At 40.4% G+C, this 17,440-nt stretch overlaps 1 protein-coding gene across 3 annotated transcripts in view; it reads left to right on the forward strand.

The window, feature by feature from the left end:
• Positions 1–8,546: 8,546 nt before the first annotated feature.
• smurf1 (SMAD specific E3 ubiquitin protein ligase 1) overlaps positions 8,547–17,440 on the forward strand; it is a 129,097-nt gene continuing 120,203 nt past the window's right edge. For all 3 annotated transcript variants that reach the window (XM_043711256.2, XM_043711257.2, XM_043711258.2), the window contains exon 1: positions 8,547–8,809. In XM_043711256.2, coding sequence (XP_043567191.1) covers positions 8,755–8,809 — 55 coding nt within the window. In that variant the 5' untranslated portion in view covers positions 8,547–8,754. The remainder of the gene's footprint in view (positions 8,810–17,440) is intronic.

The raw sequence follows: 17,440 nt of genomic DNA on the forward strand, positions 1-17,440 counted from the left end.
TACTTTGATTAAGTTTGTCTTTGGCTACCTACAACCTAACTTTCTGCTTGAGAATTTCGAGCTGAATGCTTTTCAGTGTTGAATGAAAATCCAAGTGCTGCTTTGTTACCCTATCCTGAAAACAAAAAGACTCTCTGGAGTTTTGAATTTTTGGCAGAAGGACTAAATTAGCTCCACAGAATCACATCACATTCCTCAAGTTTTAATTGTTAACCTTTTGACCTGTATCTGGGGAAAAAAATTGCATTGGGTAAAAGCTTGATACAGGAATTTGAAATATTTTAAGCCATGTAGGTACTATAAGCTTTTAAGGAAAGGCTAATAAACCAAGAACAGAACAATTTGCATGACATCATTGCCTTCCACATAGGAATTATCTCAAAGCACTCCAGATGTGTAAGGAAAACAGATGTTGAACCAAAAAAGGAATGATTATGAAGCATAAGCAAAATTTTCAACCAAGAAATAGGCTTTATTGAATTGGGTCTTGAGAGAATTCAATTTTCTGATTGAATCCAGAACTAGATAATGTATGATAGTCATCTATAAATAGAAATAAAAATTTCAATCCCACAATATGTTGAACACTACAGTTTATGTATCAGACCAACACTGCAGTTATCACTTGCCTTTAGAGACATCTTTCATATTGTATTGCAACTTTACAATTTTCTTCTAGCTGGTTCCAGGAAAAAAATAGTAAATTGCACTGTTGTCCAGGGGAAGAATGATTATTTCATTTGAGGCATATGGGAAAGTGATTTAAAACAACTGTTGATGGTGAATCTTGCAGCATGTTTGGATATGTAATTAGCATTCAGGATTTGAATTCTTGAAGCTGAATAACAAAGCTGACTGAAGTACTACATAGTATTCAATTAAACAAACAACCATATAGTAGCACTTTTACATTATCTCAATCTGATATTTAAATCAGTAACTTAAATGGAAATTACAGATACTTTGTGGCAATGTTGCCTTCTAGTATGTAAATCATCAAATGATTTGGTTTGTATCTCAATTATTCCAAAGAATTCAAATAAGTCTGACAATATTATCATTTACTTTTTTGCCCTAGGAAATGTTATGTTTGCCACTTCTTGCAGCTCAGTATGTCCCATCCCCTTTCAGCATGCTTGTGGAAGACTAAACTTACAAAAACTTCCCGTCCTCCTTGGCTGATTCATCATTGTCCACTGATTCAGTCATCTGTTTAACAATCACTGCCCTGTAATTCATTCCAGTAGACACTGACCAGAAATGGTCTTATTGTAGACCACTGCATTTATGTGGTTATGACTGTAAATTAGCTCCCAGATAATTGCCCTTTTGGGTCAATTTAAATTAAGATTGATATTGATGGCTTTATTTAACAATTTCTCTAGTAAGGGATAGGCAGATAAATGGAGTTTGGAATAAAATGCAGGGCATGTTCCAATGTTACCAGCATTGACACAATCAATCCCTTGATTCTATTTTATTGTTTAGATTAAAATGAAATGGTAGCATATTGAAGTGTTCACATTATTTGGTTTAAACACACACCACTCGTCTACTACAAGAGTAAACTGCTGTATATGGGGTGGGGACTGCAGCAGTATGCACTTGTTTTAGTTTGTGCCATGGAAAATGTTTAAACTGAACAATAAAATGGCAATTGAGAATTGAGCAGGAGGAATAGTATCAGATTAATTTTCACTCTTTCTAATATTATCATCTACTAAACACTTTCATACTAAATGGCATGCTGTGTCATGGCACTTTATTTATAATTCAATCGTGGAAGAAATCAGTAACACAATATCAATACTGCATATGCAATGTGGGGAATGTGACTGCATTCTAATCTGATTTTGAGATGATATTGCAGCATAAAATAAAAACCACCTTGGCGCACACAAGGCTGTAACTTGTATGTGGGGCTCAGTTTGGATTTGTTGTAACTTGCCAGCAGTTTTAGTGGATCACTCAAAAGGCGAAGACATTATCGTGTTAATAATGTATTGCATTTATTTATTCAATTTCCAACAAGTGCTAAAAAACCTGTTTTAATTGACCACTTTTTGCAAATTCTTCAGGCAGTTTACTTTTAGCAATTTTTGGGTACTTTGGTTCACCAAATCAAATGGAACATCCTTCCTATAGTATAGTTGGGCAGGCAATGTTCCAGCTATGACCTAACTATTGTTATATACAGCTTCATCATTGCCATCTTGCTCTGGTATTCAATACTTGATTGATAAAGGCCTACCTTATCCACCTGTCCTGTTTTCAAGAATCTATGGACCTTCATACCGAAGTATTTCTGATCCTCTACTTCCTTGAGCCCAAACATTTTGACCTGTATAAACTTGCCAAGGAAGTGTTCTCAAAATGCTTTACCTTGCGTTGACCTCTCCTCCCCCGATGATGCCTGGCTTGCTGTGTTCTTCCAGCCTCCTGCCTGTCTACCCAAACACCAGCAGGGTAGGAAGTGTTTGGACTTGGGGACCCGATGCTCCTGCTCACCTGGCCGGCTACAGTCATCTTTTGGTTTCTGTTTGTTAATTACTCTTCTGTACCAAAGTTCACCCTTTTCTTTTCTGTGGCTGCGGTGGAGGAAGGGCCTGCTGCAGCAGCAGCATGGGGCAATCCAGATATCTGTCCCTTGTGGCCACAGTGGCTGTGGCTTCATCGTCAGTGGCTCTAATCTGTTCCTCCTGGCAGCAGTTTCAGCAGTGGTTATTGTGATGGTTCTGGTTTGTGCCTTGTGGCTGCGATGACTGAAGTGGTGACAGCTTGAGCATCAGTGACTTCGTGGGTCTGGTCTGTTGATCCTCACTATGCAGTGGCTTCGGTGTCTGTTTCAGGGATGGTAGTATGGAAACCCCTGCTTGGGCAGCTATGGTGGCATTCTGAGCCACTTTAGAAACGTAGGCGCCATGGAAGGAACAAAAGGTGAACTTCGTCCTAACATAATTATTTCTTTGTAACTTCTGTAATTTAAAATGGCACTATGGCCACTTATACACATCTCACTGTATTTTCATAAGTATAAGTGACAATAAATTCCTATCCTATTCTAAACTCTTTGCTTAATCACTGAATCTCTCCAATGCTATGTTTGCTTATGCAATGGCCTTACTAACCTGGTGCCACATTTTAATAATTGAAAGTGTTAATGCATGTGAGATGGCAACCTAAGGGAAATAGATAAATTCATGAAATTAATCTGAGCCATCCTGGAAGGGTCATCTTGAAAAGAGGGTAATATCAGGGTTATGAAAAGTCTATTTGGGTTTTAAAAGTGGTCAGTCTTAATTGCTGTCAGTTTTGGGACAAGCTGTATTCCGTTTCTGTTTTTGACAGTCATTTGGATTCTATGTTGTGAGCAGGGAAATCACTCTACCTAGCTACTCTGATAAAATGCTTTTACCTATGAAAGATTTCACGTAAATATCTGACCTGCTGTGCCTTTCCAGTTCCACATATTATCGACTGACTTGCAGCATTTGCAATCCTCACTTGTTTTATAATCTGTTGTGGCTACACCATTTGTCCAGCAGAGGTCACTGAACAACAACTTGGAAGAGCAATCCTCAGAATTCCTTCTCTTCCTTCCTCCCCAATGCTGTCTGTACCTCTGCAATGTTTTCTTTTTCACATATCTAATTCCTTTCATTTTGGAAATTTAATATTGAATAATTTTTTCCATCAACCTTTCAGGAAATACAGGATAGATCATTACAACTCATTTGTGTTGCTTCTGATTCCTTTTCTAATTTTAAATCTTTGTGTTCTTGTTACTGATCCTGCTGCATGACCAATTTCTCCTGATTTTACAACCAAAACCTTTCACGATTTTGAACATTTCTACCAAATCTTCCTTTTAAGCACCTCTGGGCCACCCGGACGAACCAACCCAACCAACCTGTAGCACAGCATTTCAACTCCCCCTCCCACTCCACCGAGGATATGCAGGTCATTGGACTCATCCACCGCCAAACCACAACAACCCGACGGTCGGAGGAGGAGCGTCTTATCTTCCGACTGGGAACCCTCCAACCGCAGGGGATGAACTTGGACTTCACCAGTTTCTTCATCCCCTCTCCCCCCACCTTGTCTCAGCCGGATCCCTCCAGCCCGGCACCGCCTTCCTGACCTGCAGTCGTCTTCTTGACCTCTCCGCCTCCATCCTACTCCGACCTATCACCCTCACCTTGACCTCTTTCCACCTATCACATTTCCAACGCCCCTCCTCCAAGTCCCTCCTCCCTACCTTTTATCTTCTCCTGCTGAACACTCTCTGCTCATTCCTGAAGAAGGGCCTGTGCCCGAAATGTCGAATCTCCTGTTCCCTGGATGCTGCCTGACCTGCTGTGCTGTTCCAGCAATAAAGTTTCAACCCTGATTTAAATCCCTAGCTTCTCCTGTCTCTCCACATAGCTTTTCATTCATGCGATGTAGGCATGGTTGGTTGGGTCAGCATTTATGGCCGATTCCTGGTTGCCCTCAAGGTGGTGGTAGTGAGGTAACTTTTTGAATGGCTACAATCCATTCGGTGGACATTCTCTCTCTCGCTCTCTCTCTCTAATGAATTCGGGTTGAGTTCTAGGATTTTAATCCAGCAGAAGTGAAGGAATAATGATCCATTTCCACATTAAGATAAGGACCCTGCTCTGCCATTTAATATGATCATGGTTGTTTAGAGGGGAACTTGTAGGTGGTGTTCCTACGTATATGCTGCCATTGTCCTTTTGGATGATAGTGGTCATGGTTTTGGAAGGTGCTAAGAAGCCTTGCTGAATTTTTGCAGTGCATCTTGTAGATACAAAAGCAGGGAGAGCTGGAGGAACACAAGACGTCTGGCAGGATCTGTAGCAGGAAAACAGTTAGTTTCAGGTCCAGTGACCCTCAGTCAGAGCCATTCTGATGAATGGTCACTGGACTCAATGTGAACTGTTTTCGCTTTACAGATGTGTTTTACCAGCACACTTTGTTATTGTTTCAGATTACTAGCACCTGCAGTTCATTGTGCATCTTCTCCAATAATAAACACCATGCTGCTCCTGAGTGTCTGTGGTGGAGGGAGTGGACGTTTGTGGATGTGGTGCCGCAGTGGGCTGCTTTGTTCTAGATGGTGTCAAGTTTTGAGTGCTTTTGGAGCTGTACTCATCCAGGCAAATGAGGGAGCATTCCAAGACACTCCTGCCTTGTGACTTGAAGATGGTGGACAGGCTGCTGGGAGTCAGGAGGTGGGTTGTTTGTTGCAGGCTTCCTAGCCTCTGTGCTCTTGTGATCACAGTTTATACGGCTACTCTGGTTCAGTTTCTGGAGTCTCATATCCCTGGTTCCCTGATATTGATAGTAAATCTCCTCTGTAACACCTCCAAAGGCTTTCTGACCTGCGCTGAATCAGCCAGGTAGGAAGAGGACAAATCCCAGAACTTAATTGCATATCTCTCTGCACCTCTAACTATTCTCTCACCTGCCATTTAAGTACTTGCTGGGGATTTTGGTCTGCAAGACTTACAATAATTCATCTGTCGCTTCCTTTCCGGTCAGTTTGTGATCCATGTATTTAGTCTCTGATATTTTTACCACTGCTAATTTATCAACCTTGCCAATTTCATATCTACATTTTCAAAAAATTAAAAACTTACTTTGATCAAAGTGACTGCAGTGAATATTTAAAATAAATATACTTGAATTTTTAACCATGCATTTGCTAACACTGACACACGTGAACTTGTCCTGGTTAGGTTTACCTTCTGCATACAAATCACTCTTACAAGTACCATTTCAAAGTGAGAATTACCAAAACTTAGTAGTCAAGTCTGAAACACAGCACAGCATTAATAGGATCAAAAGTTTTGTTTTGAGCAGATCAAAATGTGAGGGGGAGATGATGAAATCACTTAAAACAACTTTATTTTTGTTTTCAGTCAGGTTGATAGTTGTTACATGGGGAATTCTACACAAGACTTGAGGGAATTCCACCGAGCAGGAGGATCTGTTTGCCTGATTCTGTAAGCACTCTCCTGAGTGCTTCTTTCAATCCCTCGGTACCCAGCCCACTCCGAAAGCCAGGTAACTTCCATTCAGATTTGCAATAACAAAGGCTTAGGGAAGGCTGGTACCTTCCCAACTTAAACCACAAATTTTCTTGAACACAAGACCAGCACTGACATTCTAGTGTGGTACTGAGGGAAAGCTGCATCTCCAATCTCCTACAGATGAGATACTAAACTGAGCTCTATCTGCTCTTTCAGGTGTCACTACGATTTCTCGGAGTATTATTCAAAGGAGGACAGGGGTACTCTCTCTGGTGACTTAACCAACATTTATTCCTCAACTGATGTCTAAAAATTCTGACCACCACCATAACATTGTTGGACCTTGCAGTGCATTGTTTTAGTGAACTTCCAATATGGCAACAGTGATTGCACTTATAGTTCAGCGATTCAACTTTTGGAAAGTGAGTGTCTTACAGTTTGATTATGGCCAATTTGCTGAATAGTCTCTTTTAAAATTTGGATGCATCTTTATGGTTTGGAAAATTATAACAATTTGCTGAAAAGAATTTTGGAATGTTTTGAGGTTATGAAAAGTATAGTATAAATGCAAGTATTTCGTGTATTTGGTGGACCACTAGTGGTGGAAGTGGGATATTGGGAGACCGGTATGTGCTGAAACTTTTGGGGACATGGTCAACCATAGAAATAGCAAATGCAGGAAGTTTGTAGTTCTGATTGCCTTCTGTGGTCTTGCCATTAAATTTCTGTAATCCATGAGCAGTGTAATTGGGTTGTGGATGTGGGCATACCAAACATTAAATAATATTTTCAATTTCCTGATGGCTCAGATCCTTTTCAGCTGTCCAGAAAAGAGGCATTTAATTTTGATCACTGTTTTTTCATCCATTTACTCGAGCAGTTTTTTTTTGCATCAAGGAATAGGAAAGAAAGGAAGTCACTAACAATTTTCTTGTGACAAACTTCATCTCTGACATAGAAAATAGGAGCATGAATCGGCCATTCCTCATGATTATGACTGCTTATCAACTCAGCACCCTGTTCCTGCTTTCTCCCCTAAGCTCTAAGAACTATATATAACTTCTGAAAACATTCAATATTTTGCTCTCAACCACTTCCTCTGGGAGAGAATTCCACAAGCTCCCCAGTCAGTGAAGAACATTCCGCTATTCTCAGTCCTAAATAGCATACCCTCTGTCCTTAGACTATGACTCCTGCTCTGGGCTCCCTGGACATTGGGTAAATGCAGGGAGGATTTTCGCAATCTAGTCCTGTTGGAATTTCATGGGAGTTTCTTGCCCTTCACAGCATTTCTTCTAGACTCCAGGGAATACAGAACATTGCACATTACAGCACAGTACAGGCCCTACAGCTGTCTATATTGTGCCAACCTGCGGAATCAATCTGAGGCCTATCTATCCTACACTATTCCATTTTCATCCATATGTCTATCCAATGACCATTTAAATGCCCTTAAAGTTGCTAACTCTACTACTGTTGCAGGCAGGGCATTCTACACCCCTACTATTCTGAATAAAGAAACTACCTCTACCGTCTGTCCTATATCTGTCACCCCTCAATTTAAGTTAAAAATCACAACACCAGGTTATAGTCCAACAGGTTTAATTGGAAACACACTAGCTTTCGGAGAGATGCTCCTTCATCAGGTGATAAAGGAGCATCGCTCCGAAAGCTAGTGTGCTTCTAATTAAACCTGTTGGACTGTAACCTGATGTTGTGTGATTTTTAACTTTGTACACCCCAGTCCAACAGCGGCATCTCCAAATCATGGCCCTCAATTTTTAAAGCTATGTCCTCTTGTGCTAGCTATCACCGAGGAAATAGGCTCTTGCTGTCCACCCTATCTAACCCTCTGATTATCTTGTATGTGTCAACTAAGTTACCTCACAATTTTCTTCTAACAAAAACAGCCTCAAGTCCCTCAGCCTTTCCTCTTAAGACCTGCCCTCCACACCAGGCAACATCCTAGTAAATCCCCTCTGAACTCTCTCCAAAGCTTCCACGTCCTTCCGATAATGCAGTGACCAGAACTGTATGCAATACTCCAGTGCGGCCGCACCACTGTTTGGTACAGCTGCAGCATGACCTCCTGGTTCCGAAAGTCAATCTACCAATAAAAGCCAACACATCACATGCCGCCTTAAAAACAATGTGGCAGGTGTTGACCTGACCGGGAAAGAGTGATCATTACTAGACAGGTTCAAGTCAAACCAGGGAGCTCCTGTGACCCAGGGATCCCAACCTGGGACCTTCAGTCCAAACCCCACTTATTGGACTTGACTGTCTGATCACCTGAAACTCAGTAAGTGAGGACGGGGTTGTGTGGCTCACTGGTCAAGTGAAGATATTTCACCAGGAATGATAGATCAGAGAGAAGCTGTAAAAACTGGGGAAACCTCTTTTTTTTTTAAAATGAAGCAACACCTTGGCAGATCAACCATCCGGGTCATTCAGGGAACGCGGGTGCGAGCCCTCGGGCCTGGCGCCGTGACGTCAGCGCTGGCGCGCCTCGCGGGAGCGCGCGCCGAAGCCGCCGTCAGTTGTGTCTCGTGCGGACGTTGTGGGGCCGTTGGTGTTTGCCCCTGTTCGTAAATCAGTAATTTCCTCTTTTTTTTAAAAAAAATAACAAAAGGTCTCTCTATCTCTCTATATATTTTTAAACTATTAGTGGATAGGAAACGACCGGCCCGCTTCGAAAAAAGGGGAATTTTTCTAAGGAATGTCGAATCCCGGAGCTCGACGGAACGGGTCAAGCATTAAAATCCGGCTGACAGGTAAAAGAAGTTCACTTCAGGCAGATTTCTGAGGTGGTTTTAGTCGCCGACATACCGGCGGAGGTTAGAGACGGTTGGATCCGGCTGGAGAATGGACAGAGAGTTTGTGAAGGTAGCTCCCCGGTTGTTTGTAGTAGTTGCTCGGTACCGGGCTGGAGGCGGCGGCGGTGGTTCCCTCTCGGACCAGACAAGGGGAAGGCGAGCGGCGCATGCGCGCTGGCCACTTCCTGCCTCAGTCAGCCATTGATGGGGAAATGTCCATCTCACTGAGGATTTATCATTGCAGTAAAACACCCCCCCCCCCCCAAATGCACTATGACTGGGAAACGTGTAGCCCTGGTACAACAGTACACAATAGTGGAAATGTTTTGAACCGCTAATGTGTGCGACGAGATTTGGAGAACTCAACATACATTGACTTTTTGACTCTTTAGTTGTGAACTTGGTAGTTCAGACTGTCAGAAATTATTTAAAATTAAAGCGTAATACTTTATATTTATGCTAGGAGAAAGTGAGGACTGCAGATGCTGGGGATCAGAGCTGAAAAATGTGTTGCTGGAAAAGCGCAGCAGGTCAGGCAACATCCAAGGAGCTGGTGAATCGACGTTTCGGGCATGAGCCCTTCTTCAGGGCTCATGCCCGAAACGTCGATTCTCCTGCTCCTTGGATGCTGCCTGACCTGCTGCGCTTTTCCAGCAACACATTTTCAGCTCTGATCTGCAGTCCTCACTTTCACCACATAACTGACGAGTACAGCTGGTAAAGGATTCCTGAGTGTTCAATTTAGTGTTAGATTGACTAATTTTATTAATGAATCTTTCCTTGTGAAGTATGAAAATATGTAAAATCTCTTTTATTTAAACAGCAGAATTTTAAAGTTCAGTGCTCATTTTGCACAACAGGATACCTATCAGTCAGTATTGACCATTGATTCAGATGCAATATGCATGAATTGTAAGAGGGGTGAATGGTGCCTCCATGCTTGTATCTTTTGTTTCTCAAACAAATCTTCCTGTTTTCAACTAGTTGCCTGAGAAAGCATCATAATTACTGTTTTATCTGTGCTTTCCTAACATCGTTTTAAGCAATATTGTTAACCTTGTATTTAAATGTCAGAGCTGAATGCACTGTATGGAATGTCACGCTGATTGAAGGTTTTTAATATTAATAATTCAAAGAATTATGTTTAACCTGTAGTTATTGATTTGGACAAAAATCAGATCACCATGGCAGGTGATAAATATTTAGTCTTATACATACTGATATTTTACTCAACTTTAATTTTCACTCCATATAGTTCAGTTAAGTTAAATCACCAGTTCAGGTTTGTCAATTGTTTCAATTCTTGTTATGTACCTTTTGGTTATTTTGTATTTATTAAGAACAAAATTGAGTTTACTTTGAGGAAAATGTCCGAAATTTCAAATCAAATTGTATATCCTATATTTTCCCAGTCTCTTGGCTTTATATCTAGTTGATCAAAGGACATCAGTGTATGTAAAGTTTTGATACCTCTCCCAAAATCTTGCTCCCCTTTTATTATTATTTGTCTTTTTAAAATATTTTACATCTGTTTTTCAAGTTTCCATCTTTTGCAGAAGAAAAGTTTTTGTTGAACTTACTGACAATTATATTCCACTTCTTGCGATAGTTAATTGTTTCAATTTGTTCTTGAATGTAACCTTTTCCTAAGTTTTTATAGACATTCTTCTTGAGTCAACATATCCCTGACAGTATACCCTCAATCATAATAGGAAGGGAATTCCAAAATTTCCACCCAGTAAAATGAAGACAATAACAAATATAAATTATAAACTTATTATAAACTTTACAAATTAGCCTTAGCTGCTTTTTCTGTGTCCTAATCATTTACAATTGATAACGACAACTTGCTAAAGGTGTCATGTTTATGATTGGCTTGTGGCCTTCTGTATTTCAAAATTGACTTGCTATTTAGTTAAATCATGCATAATCTGATATGCAACCGGAGTTTTGGTGTCTGATCGCTGCCTTTGGTGCAGTCAATCAGATCATGATTTAACACTGTATTGTTCACATTCTGAGAAGAGCAACAAAGCAGAGTTCCAATGTATTGTTCCCTCTGAAACCAGGGTAGAAAGATTAACTTCCATGAAATTCTTGAGAAATTCTGTGAATCTTCCTGGCTAAATATCTTATAAAACAAAAAGAAGTTGCATTTATGTAAAAAGAGTGCTGGAGGAGCTTGGCATCTGTGAAGACAGAAACAATTAATTTTACAAGTCTAATATGATTCCTTCAGAACTGGAGAGAGAAGATGGAAAAGTGATTGTTAATTGTTTTTTAAAAATGCGAGTAAAGAACAAGTGGGACAGAGAAGCGTGTTGAGGAAGTTGGACGAGTCAAAGTAGAGGACAGCGTTCATGGTTTGAAGTTGTTGAACTCACTGCTGAATCTTGAAAGTTTTAAAATGTCAAAACAGAAAATGACGAACTGTTCCTCCAACTTGGATTGAACTTTACTGGAATACAGCCCCAGGCCGAGGAGAGATAAGTGAGCACGAGAGAAAGATTGAGATTGCAAGTGACCAGAAAGATCGAAGTCATGCTTGGGGACTGAGTGGGTTCTGCAAAATAGTCACCTGTTCTAGTTGACTGTATTGTGGGTAGCAGTAGACAAAATTGAAAGAAATAAACTAAATCACAGCTTCATCTAGAATGAGTGTTGGGGGGCTTGACAGTGAGGAAGTAAAGTGGCAAATGATGCAAGTCCTGCAATTACAGGGAAGGTGCCATGTGAGAGGGATGAGGTATTGGTTGTAATAAAGGAGTGTCATGGAGGGAACAGTCCATTTGGAATGCTGACAAGGCAATGTTGTGGAAGATATGTTTGGTGGTGCGATCATGCTGGAGGTAATGGAATTGATGGAAATGATATTTCTTTGAATACAGAGGCTGTTGGGATGGTAAGTGAGGACAAAGCAACCCCATAGCAAATTGATAATAACCAGATAAACTAGTTATGTAATTTGATTGAGGAATTAATATTGGCAAAGACAGTGGGGCTAACTCTTTGAAAGAAAATCCTTACATCTATCTGTGAGGCACAAAAGTTATTCAGAATGACTGATCAGACTGGTAATTGTAGAAGTTGAAGTTAAGCGTATATAGGTATGGGGGACATTTCACAGCTAATTGCTCATGCAGAGATGGTGTAAAGGGTGGTGCAGTAGAAGCATCTCTGCCTCTGGATAGGAAGACATTGGTTCCAGACCAACTTCCCATTCTTAAAATAGCATAAAGCGATATTAATTACCACTTGGGGTTAGTTACAGAATGAAGAATTAAGCATTTGAAATGTCTCAATTTGTGAATAAATCTAATATTGCATAAAGACTGACTTCTTCCACCAGCTGCTGATCAGAGGTTTCATAGACAGCACCTCTGACAGTGCTTCACTTCCTTTGTATTGGAATTTTTAACCTGGAGTCTAAATTGCTGTGTTTAAGTCCTACAGCACAATTAAAAACCCTCTGATTAAGAACTGAGAACATTACCAATTGAACCATAACTAAATTTATTTATAATACTTGCCATCACAAGTCATTCAGGTTAGTCAAGCTAAGTTCAGGTTCATTCTCTCATTTTCAAAAACAATTCAAATATTTACTGACAACTTCAACTTTTTTGCCAGATGTTTGTTTCAGCAGCACTTTTAAAAGTAGTTTTATCTTCTTTGACTGCTTTTGATAGCAGCATAGTGTGGAACATACACAGTACTGTACATGTGGGTGATTTCATGTTTTCAACTCACTGCAAAGTCTCCTACCATAAACCTAGGTTATTCTAACAGTCCATATATCTGGGAAAATTATAATATTTGCCTTCCAGAGCAGACATTATTAAAACTTCAGTGATTCACAATCACAATTATATGTGGAACAAAGTGAGTTAAGAGCTTGGATGTATCTTCAGTAATATTCAAAGTTTGTTTTGCTGAATACTCTTCAATTCCTAGGCTATAGAACTGAAGTAAGAACTGCCTTCAAATTAAGACTGTATTTAGAACATTTTGAGTGCATATTTAATGGAATAGATAAAATTATTGAACCATGCCAGAATAGCTACATCTCTAAATGTATAGAATGTCCAAAATCTCTGGACATTCTATAATATTGATAGTAGAGTGTCTTGAGTGATTTTAGAGCAGAAGTTTATGACCTGCAAACATTAGCCTTGACTTTTTTCTTGTGTATTTACTTTTTCTTAGAGGATTAGCATCAAACAGACAATGATTCTTCACTTCTGTTTATGGCATTTGTTGGGAGCCAGGAAATAATCAAGTTCTGAATGCTGTTAGGAGACAAGAAGGTTCAATGTGAGGCAGAGGGATGAGAAAGTCTTGCATTTGTATAGCACCTTCTGTGACCTCAATGTCCAAAAGACCTGTATACTTTAAGTACTTTTGAAGTGCAGTCACTGTTATGTGGTAGAAAGGAGAGAAAGAGAATTGGTATTATCCAATGTGAAATTCAGTGTGCACAGCAGTGTGGTAATTTATCTTGCTGAATACCCGCAAAGCTACCTGTCCAAATGAATTATGACTAGAAATAGACAATTTGGCTCCTCAAGCTTGCTCCACTAGTCAATAAAATCATGATTGCTCTGTTTATATTTTGAATGCTACGTTCCCATCTTCACCTGAATCTTTGGTTCCCTTTCTGAACAAGAATCTATCTACCACGGCCTTAGAAACATCTCACCACGTTCTGAAGCGTAGAGTTTCAAAGTTTCACAATCTTGAGAGAAAATAAGTTTGCTTATCTCTGTGCTAAAAGGATGACTCCAAATATTAAGAAAGAAAAACAGAAATTGCAAACACAAACAGAAATCAATTTTGAAGAAGGGCTGCTGGACCCGAAAAATTAACTGATTTCTTTTCACAGATGCTGTCAGATTGCTGAGTTTTTCCAACCATTTCTGTTTTTGTTTTGATTTTCAGTATTCTCAGTTCTTTCGTCTTTTTTTTCCAAGTATTAAAACATTACCCCCAAGTCTCAATTCATCCACAGCAGTAAATTAACTTCCTCTATCCACGTTGTCAAGATTGTTCAGGATCTTACAAACTTCAGTCAAGTCACCTGTCATTTTGCCAAATTGCTGTTCCTAAATTCCAATGAAAACAAGCTCAATTTGTCCAACCTTTCCTGACAAGACGGCCTGCTCATTCCAGGTATCAATCCAGTAAATCTCTGAACAACCTCCAACTCATTTATTTGCTTCCTTAAGTTAGGAAACCAGAACTGCACAGTATATTTGAGAGAAGATTTCACCAATATCGTCTATAATATATGCATATTATCATTATTTTTGTAATAAAGGACAGCATTTATGTGGAAACAATTGGCCTTGTCTATCACTTGCTGCTTATGCTGTTTGGGATGCAAGTTTATCTGACTTATAGCTTCGCCATAGTATTGGAGAATCCTTCAATGTAGAAATAGGCCATTCAGCCTATTGAGTTCACACTGCCCCTCCAAAGAGCATCACAACCAGACCCAGACCCCTTTCCTTTCCCTGTAACCTTACATTTCCCATGGCTAATCCATCTAGCCTGCACATCCCTGGGCAATATGGGCAATTTAGCTTGGCCAATTCACCTAACCTTGACACTTTATTTTTATAGAGTTTTGAGAAGATTTGTAGCGCTGAGAAAAAGAACCAGAGGAAATTATATCACCACAGGAAATGACATCACCAGCCCAAGGAAACCCAAACACATTAAATAGAAAGTGGGCTATACCACCGGAGACTCACTGAAGATGTTACCTAGTACGGTGATGAAATTTCTGAAAGTGAACCTTCCAGCTCAGTGAGCAAACCTAAATCCAGAGGTTTATTTTTATGTATTTGGTGCTGCTTGTACCATGCCTCCTGCATCTTTCATTGAACCAATATTGCTTCCCAGCTTGATGGTAATGGTCAAACAGGGGATATGCTGGGCCATGAGATTGCAGGTTATATTCGAGTGCAGTTCTCTGCTTCTGATGGCCCAAAGCACCCCGGATGCTCAGCTTTGAATTATGCTACATCTGTTTGAAAGCTATCCCATGTAGTTCAATGGTTCTGCCATACAATATGATGGAGGATATATTGAATTTGAAGACAGGACATCATCTCTTCAAGGACTGTGTGGTGGTCACGCCAATCAATTCTGGGGCAGGGAGATTGGTGAGGACAAGATCAAGCATGTTTTTTCCATCTTGCTGGTTCCCTCATCACTTTCAGCAGAACAGTCTAGCAACGGTCCTTTAGAACGTTACCAATTCAGTCAGTAGTGGTGCCCCCGAGCCATTCTTGGTTTAACATTATACTCTGGATAAGGGACTTCATTCTGCATACACCCTGCACCCTCAGTGCTTCCTTCAAGTGGTGTTAAACATGGAAGAATACTTGATTCTTCAACAGTAAAGGGATGTTGAACTTTGCTGGGTCGACAGGGCTGAGTTTGCCATTGCCGTGGACACTGGAAACCACAATGTAAATCCATCCGGCTTAATTCCTTTTTTGACACTGAGTGGGCTTGCTGGGCCACTTCAGAGGGCAGTTGAGCCAGTCAAAGTGCCACTGTAGATCTGGAGTAACATTTAGGCACAGTTTTACTTCCATGAAGGATATTAGTGAACCAGATGGGTTTTTCTGACAATTGACAATAGTTTCATGGGCACTTTTCACTCGACATGTTTTAGAAAAATTCAAGATCCACTATTTAAACCCAGGTCCCAAGAAACAGAAATTGCTGAAGAAACCCAGCAGCAGAGTTAATGTTTCAAATCCAGTCCAGAACTAGTTCTAGTTTTGAAAAAGGGTCACTGGACTCAAAATTTAACACTGCTTTCCTTTCCACACCTGCTAAGTTTCTCCAGCAACTTGTTTTTGTTTCAGATCTTCAGCATCTGCAGTTCTTCTTATCCAAGAACCTGGTCTTTGGGTTAATAGTCCAGTGACAGTACCACTAACCATGATATCCATAAAATGTTAGACAGGACAAATCTAGTCTGACTGACTGTACAACTGACCCCCGACTAACCCTCTAGTCAACTTGATTAGGCCTGACCTGACCCGTCTCACCTACACTACACCCTTAACACTTGCCTCCTCTCCATAGCTTTTTGAAGAAGCTTTTGGTAACTTAAACTCTTCTTCCCAGAATATGTGCTGTAAAAAGAAACTATGCCTTCTGTACTGCATTCTCTGAGGACTGATGTGCTATTGGTTGAAAATACCATGGAAATAAATAGAAATCTATGTTGGAAGCACATTATCTTAACTGTGAAAAGATGTTAAAATAGCACGAATGGAGACAAACTGTAAAATTTGGGAAAAAGGCTGGCATGAAACAAAGACACATGGAATTCATTTTTAAAAAATCTGCATTTACATAGTTCCTGACAGTGTGGAAAATTGCCCAGGTATGTCCTGTACATAAAAAGCAGGACAAATCCAACCTGGCCAACCAGCCCCACCAGCCTACTCTCGATCATTAGTAATGTAATGGAAGATGTCACTAACAGTGTTATTGCTGAGCAGGTGCTGCTTGATAACTTGCTTAGTGGTGCCCTGTTTGGGTCCCGTCAGAGCTATTCAGCTCCTGACCTCATACAGCCTTGGTTCAAACATGAACAAAAGAACTGAATTCTAGAAATGAGGTAAAAGTGACAGCCCTTGACATCAAGACTGCATTTGACTGACTGTGGCATCCAGGAGCCCTAGCAAAACTGGAATAATGGGTATCAGGGTCAAAATCTTCAGTAATTGGAGTCATACAGGGCACGTAAAAAGATAGTTGTGGTTTTTGGAGCTCAGTCACCTCAGCTGCAGGAATTCCTCAAGGTAGTATCCTAGGCCCTACCATCTTCAATTGCTTCATCAATGATTTTCCCTCCATCACAAGATCAGAATTGGAGATGTTCGCTGATGATTTTACAAGGTTCACCACTATTCGTGACTCCTCATACTGAAGCAGTCAATGTTCAAATGCAACAAGATCCGGACACTATCCAAATCCATGACTGCTTCCATCTAGAAGGACATGGGCAGCAGATGCATGGAATCACTGCCACCTTCAAGTTCCCCCCTCAACCCACTCACCATCCTGACTTTGAAATATATTTAGTTTAAAAATAACACAACACAAGGTTATAGTCCAGCAGGTTTATTTGGAAGTACAAGCTTTTGGAGCGCTGCTCCTTTGTCAGGTAGCTATGAAAGCTTATATTTCCAAATAAACCTGTTAGACTATAACTTGGTGTTGTATGATTTTTAACTTTGTCCACCCCAGTCCAGCACTGGCACCTCCACAACATTGAATTGTATTACCATTCTTTCACTGTCAGGTCAAAATCCTTGAATTCCCTCCTTAATGGCATTGTAGGTCAACCCACAACAGGTGGACTGTAGCAGTTCAAGAAGGCACCTGACCCCACCTTCTCAAGGGCAGTCAGGGACAGGCAACAAATGCTGGTCAGCCAGTGATGCCCACATCCCACAAAAAATGAATAGTAAAGCAAAACATTCTGACAGTGTAGCACTCACTTAGTGTTGTACTGATGCATTGGCCTCGATTGAAGTGCTTAAATCCTGGAACATGAAC

This window comes from Chiloscyllium plagiosum, unplaced genomic scaffold (assembly GCF_037043375.1).
Source record: "Chiloscyllium plagiosum isolate Xiang-an unplaced genomic scaffold, Cpla_swu_hap1 HiC_scaffold_20, whole genome shotgun sequence".
In the NCBI taxonomy this organism is placed as follows: domain Eukaryota; kingdom Metazoa; phylum Chordata; class Chondrichthyes; order Orectolobiformes; family Hemiscylliidae; genus Chiloscyllium; species Chiloscyllium plagiosum.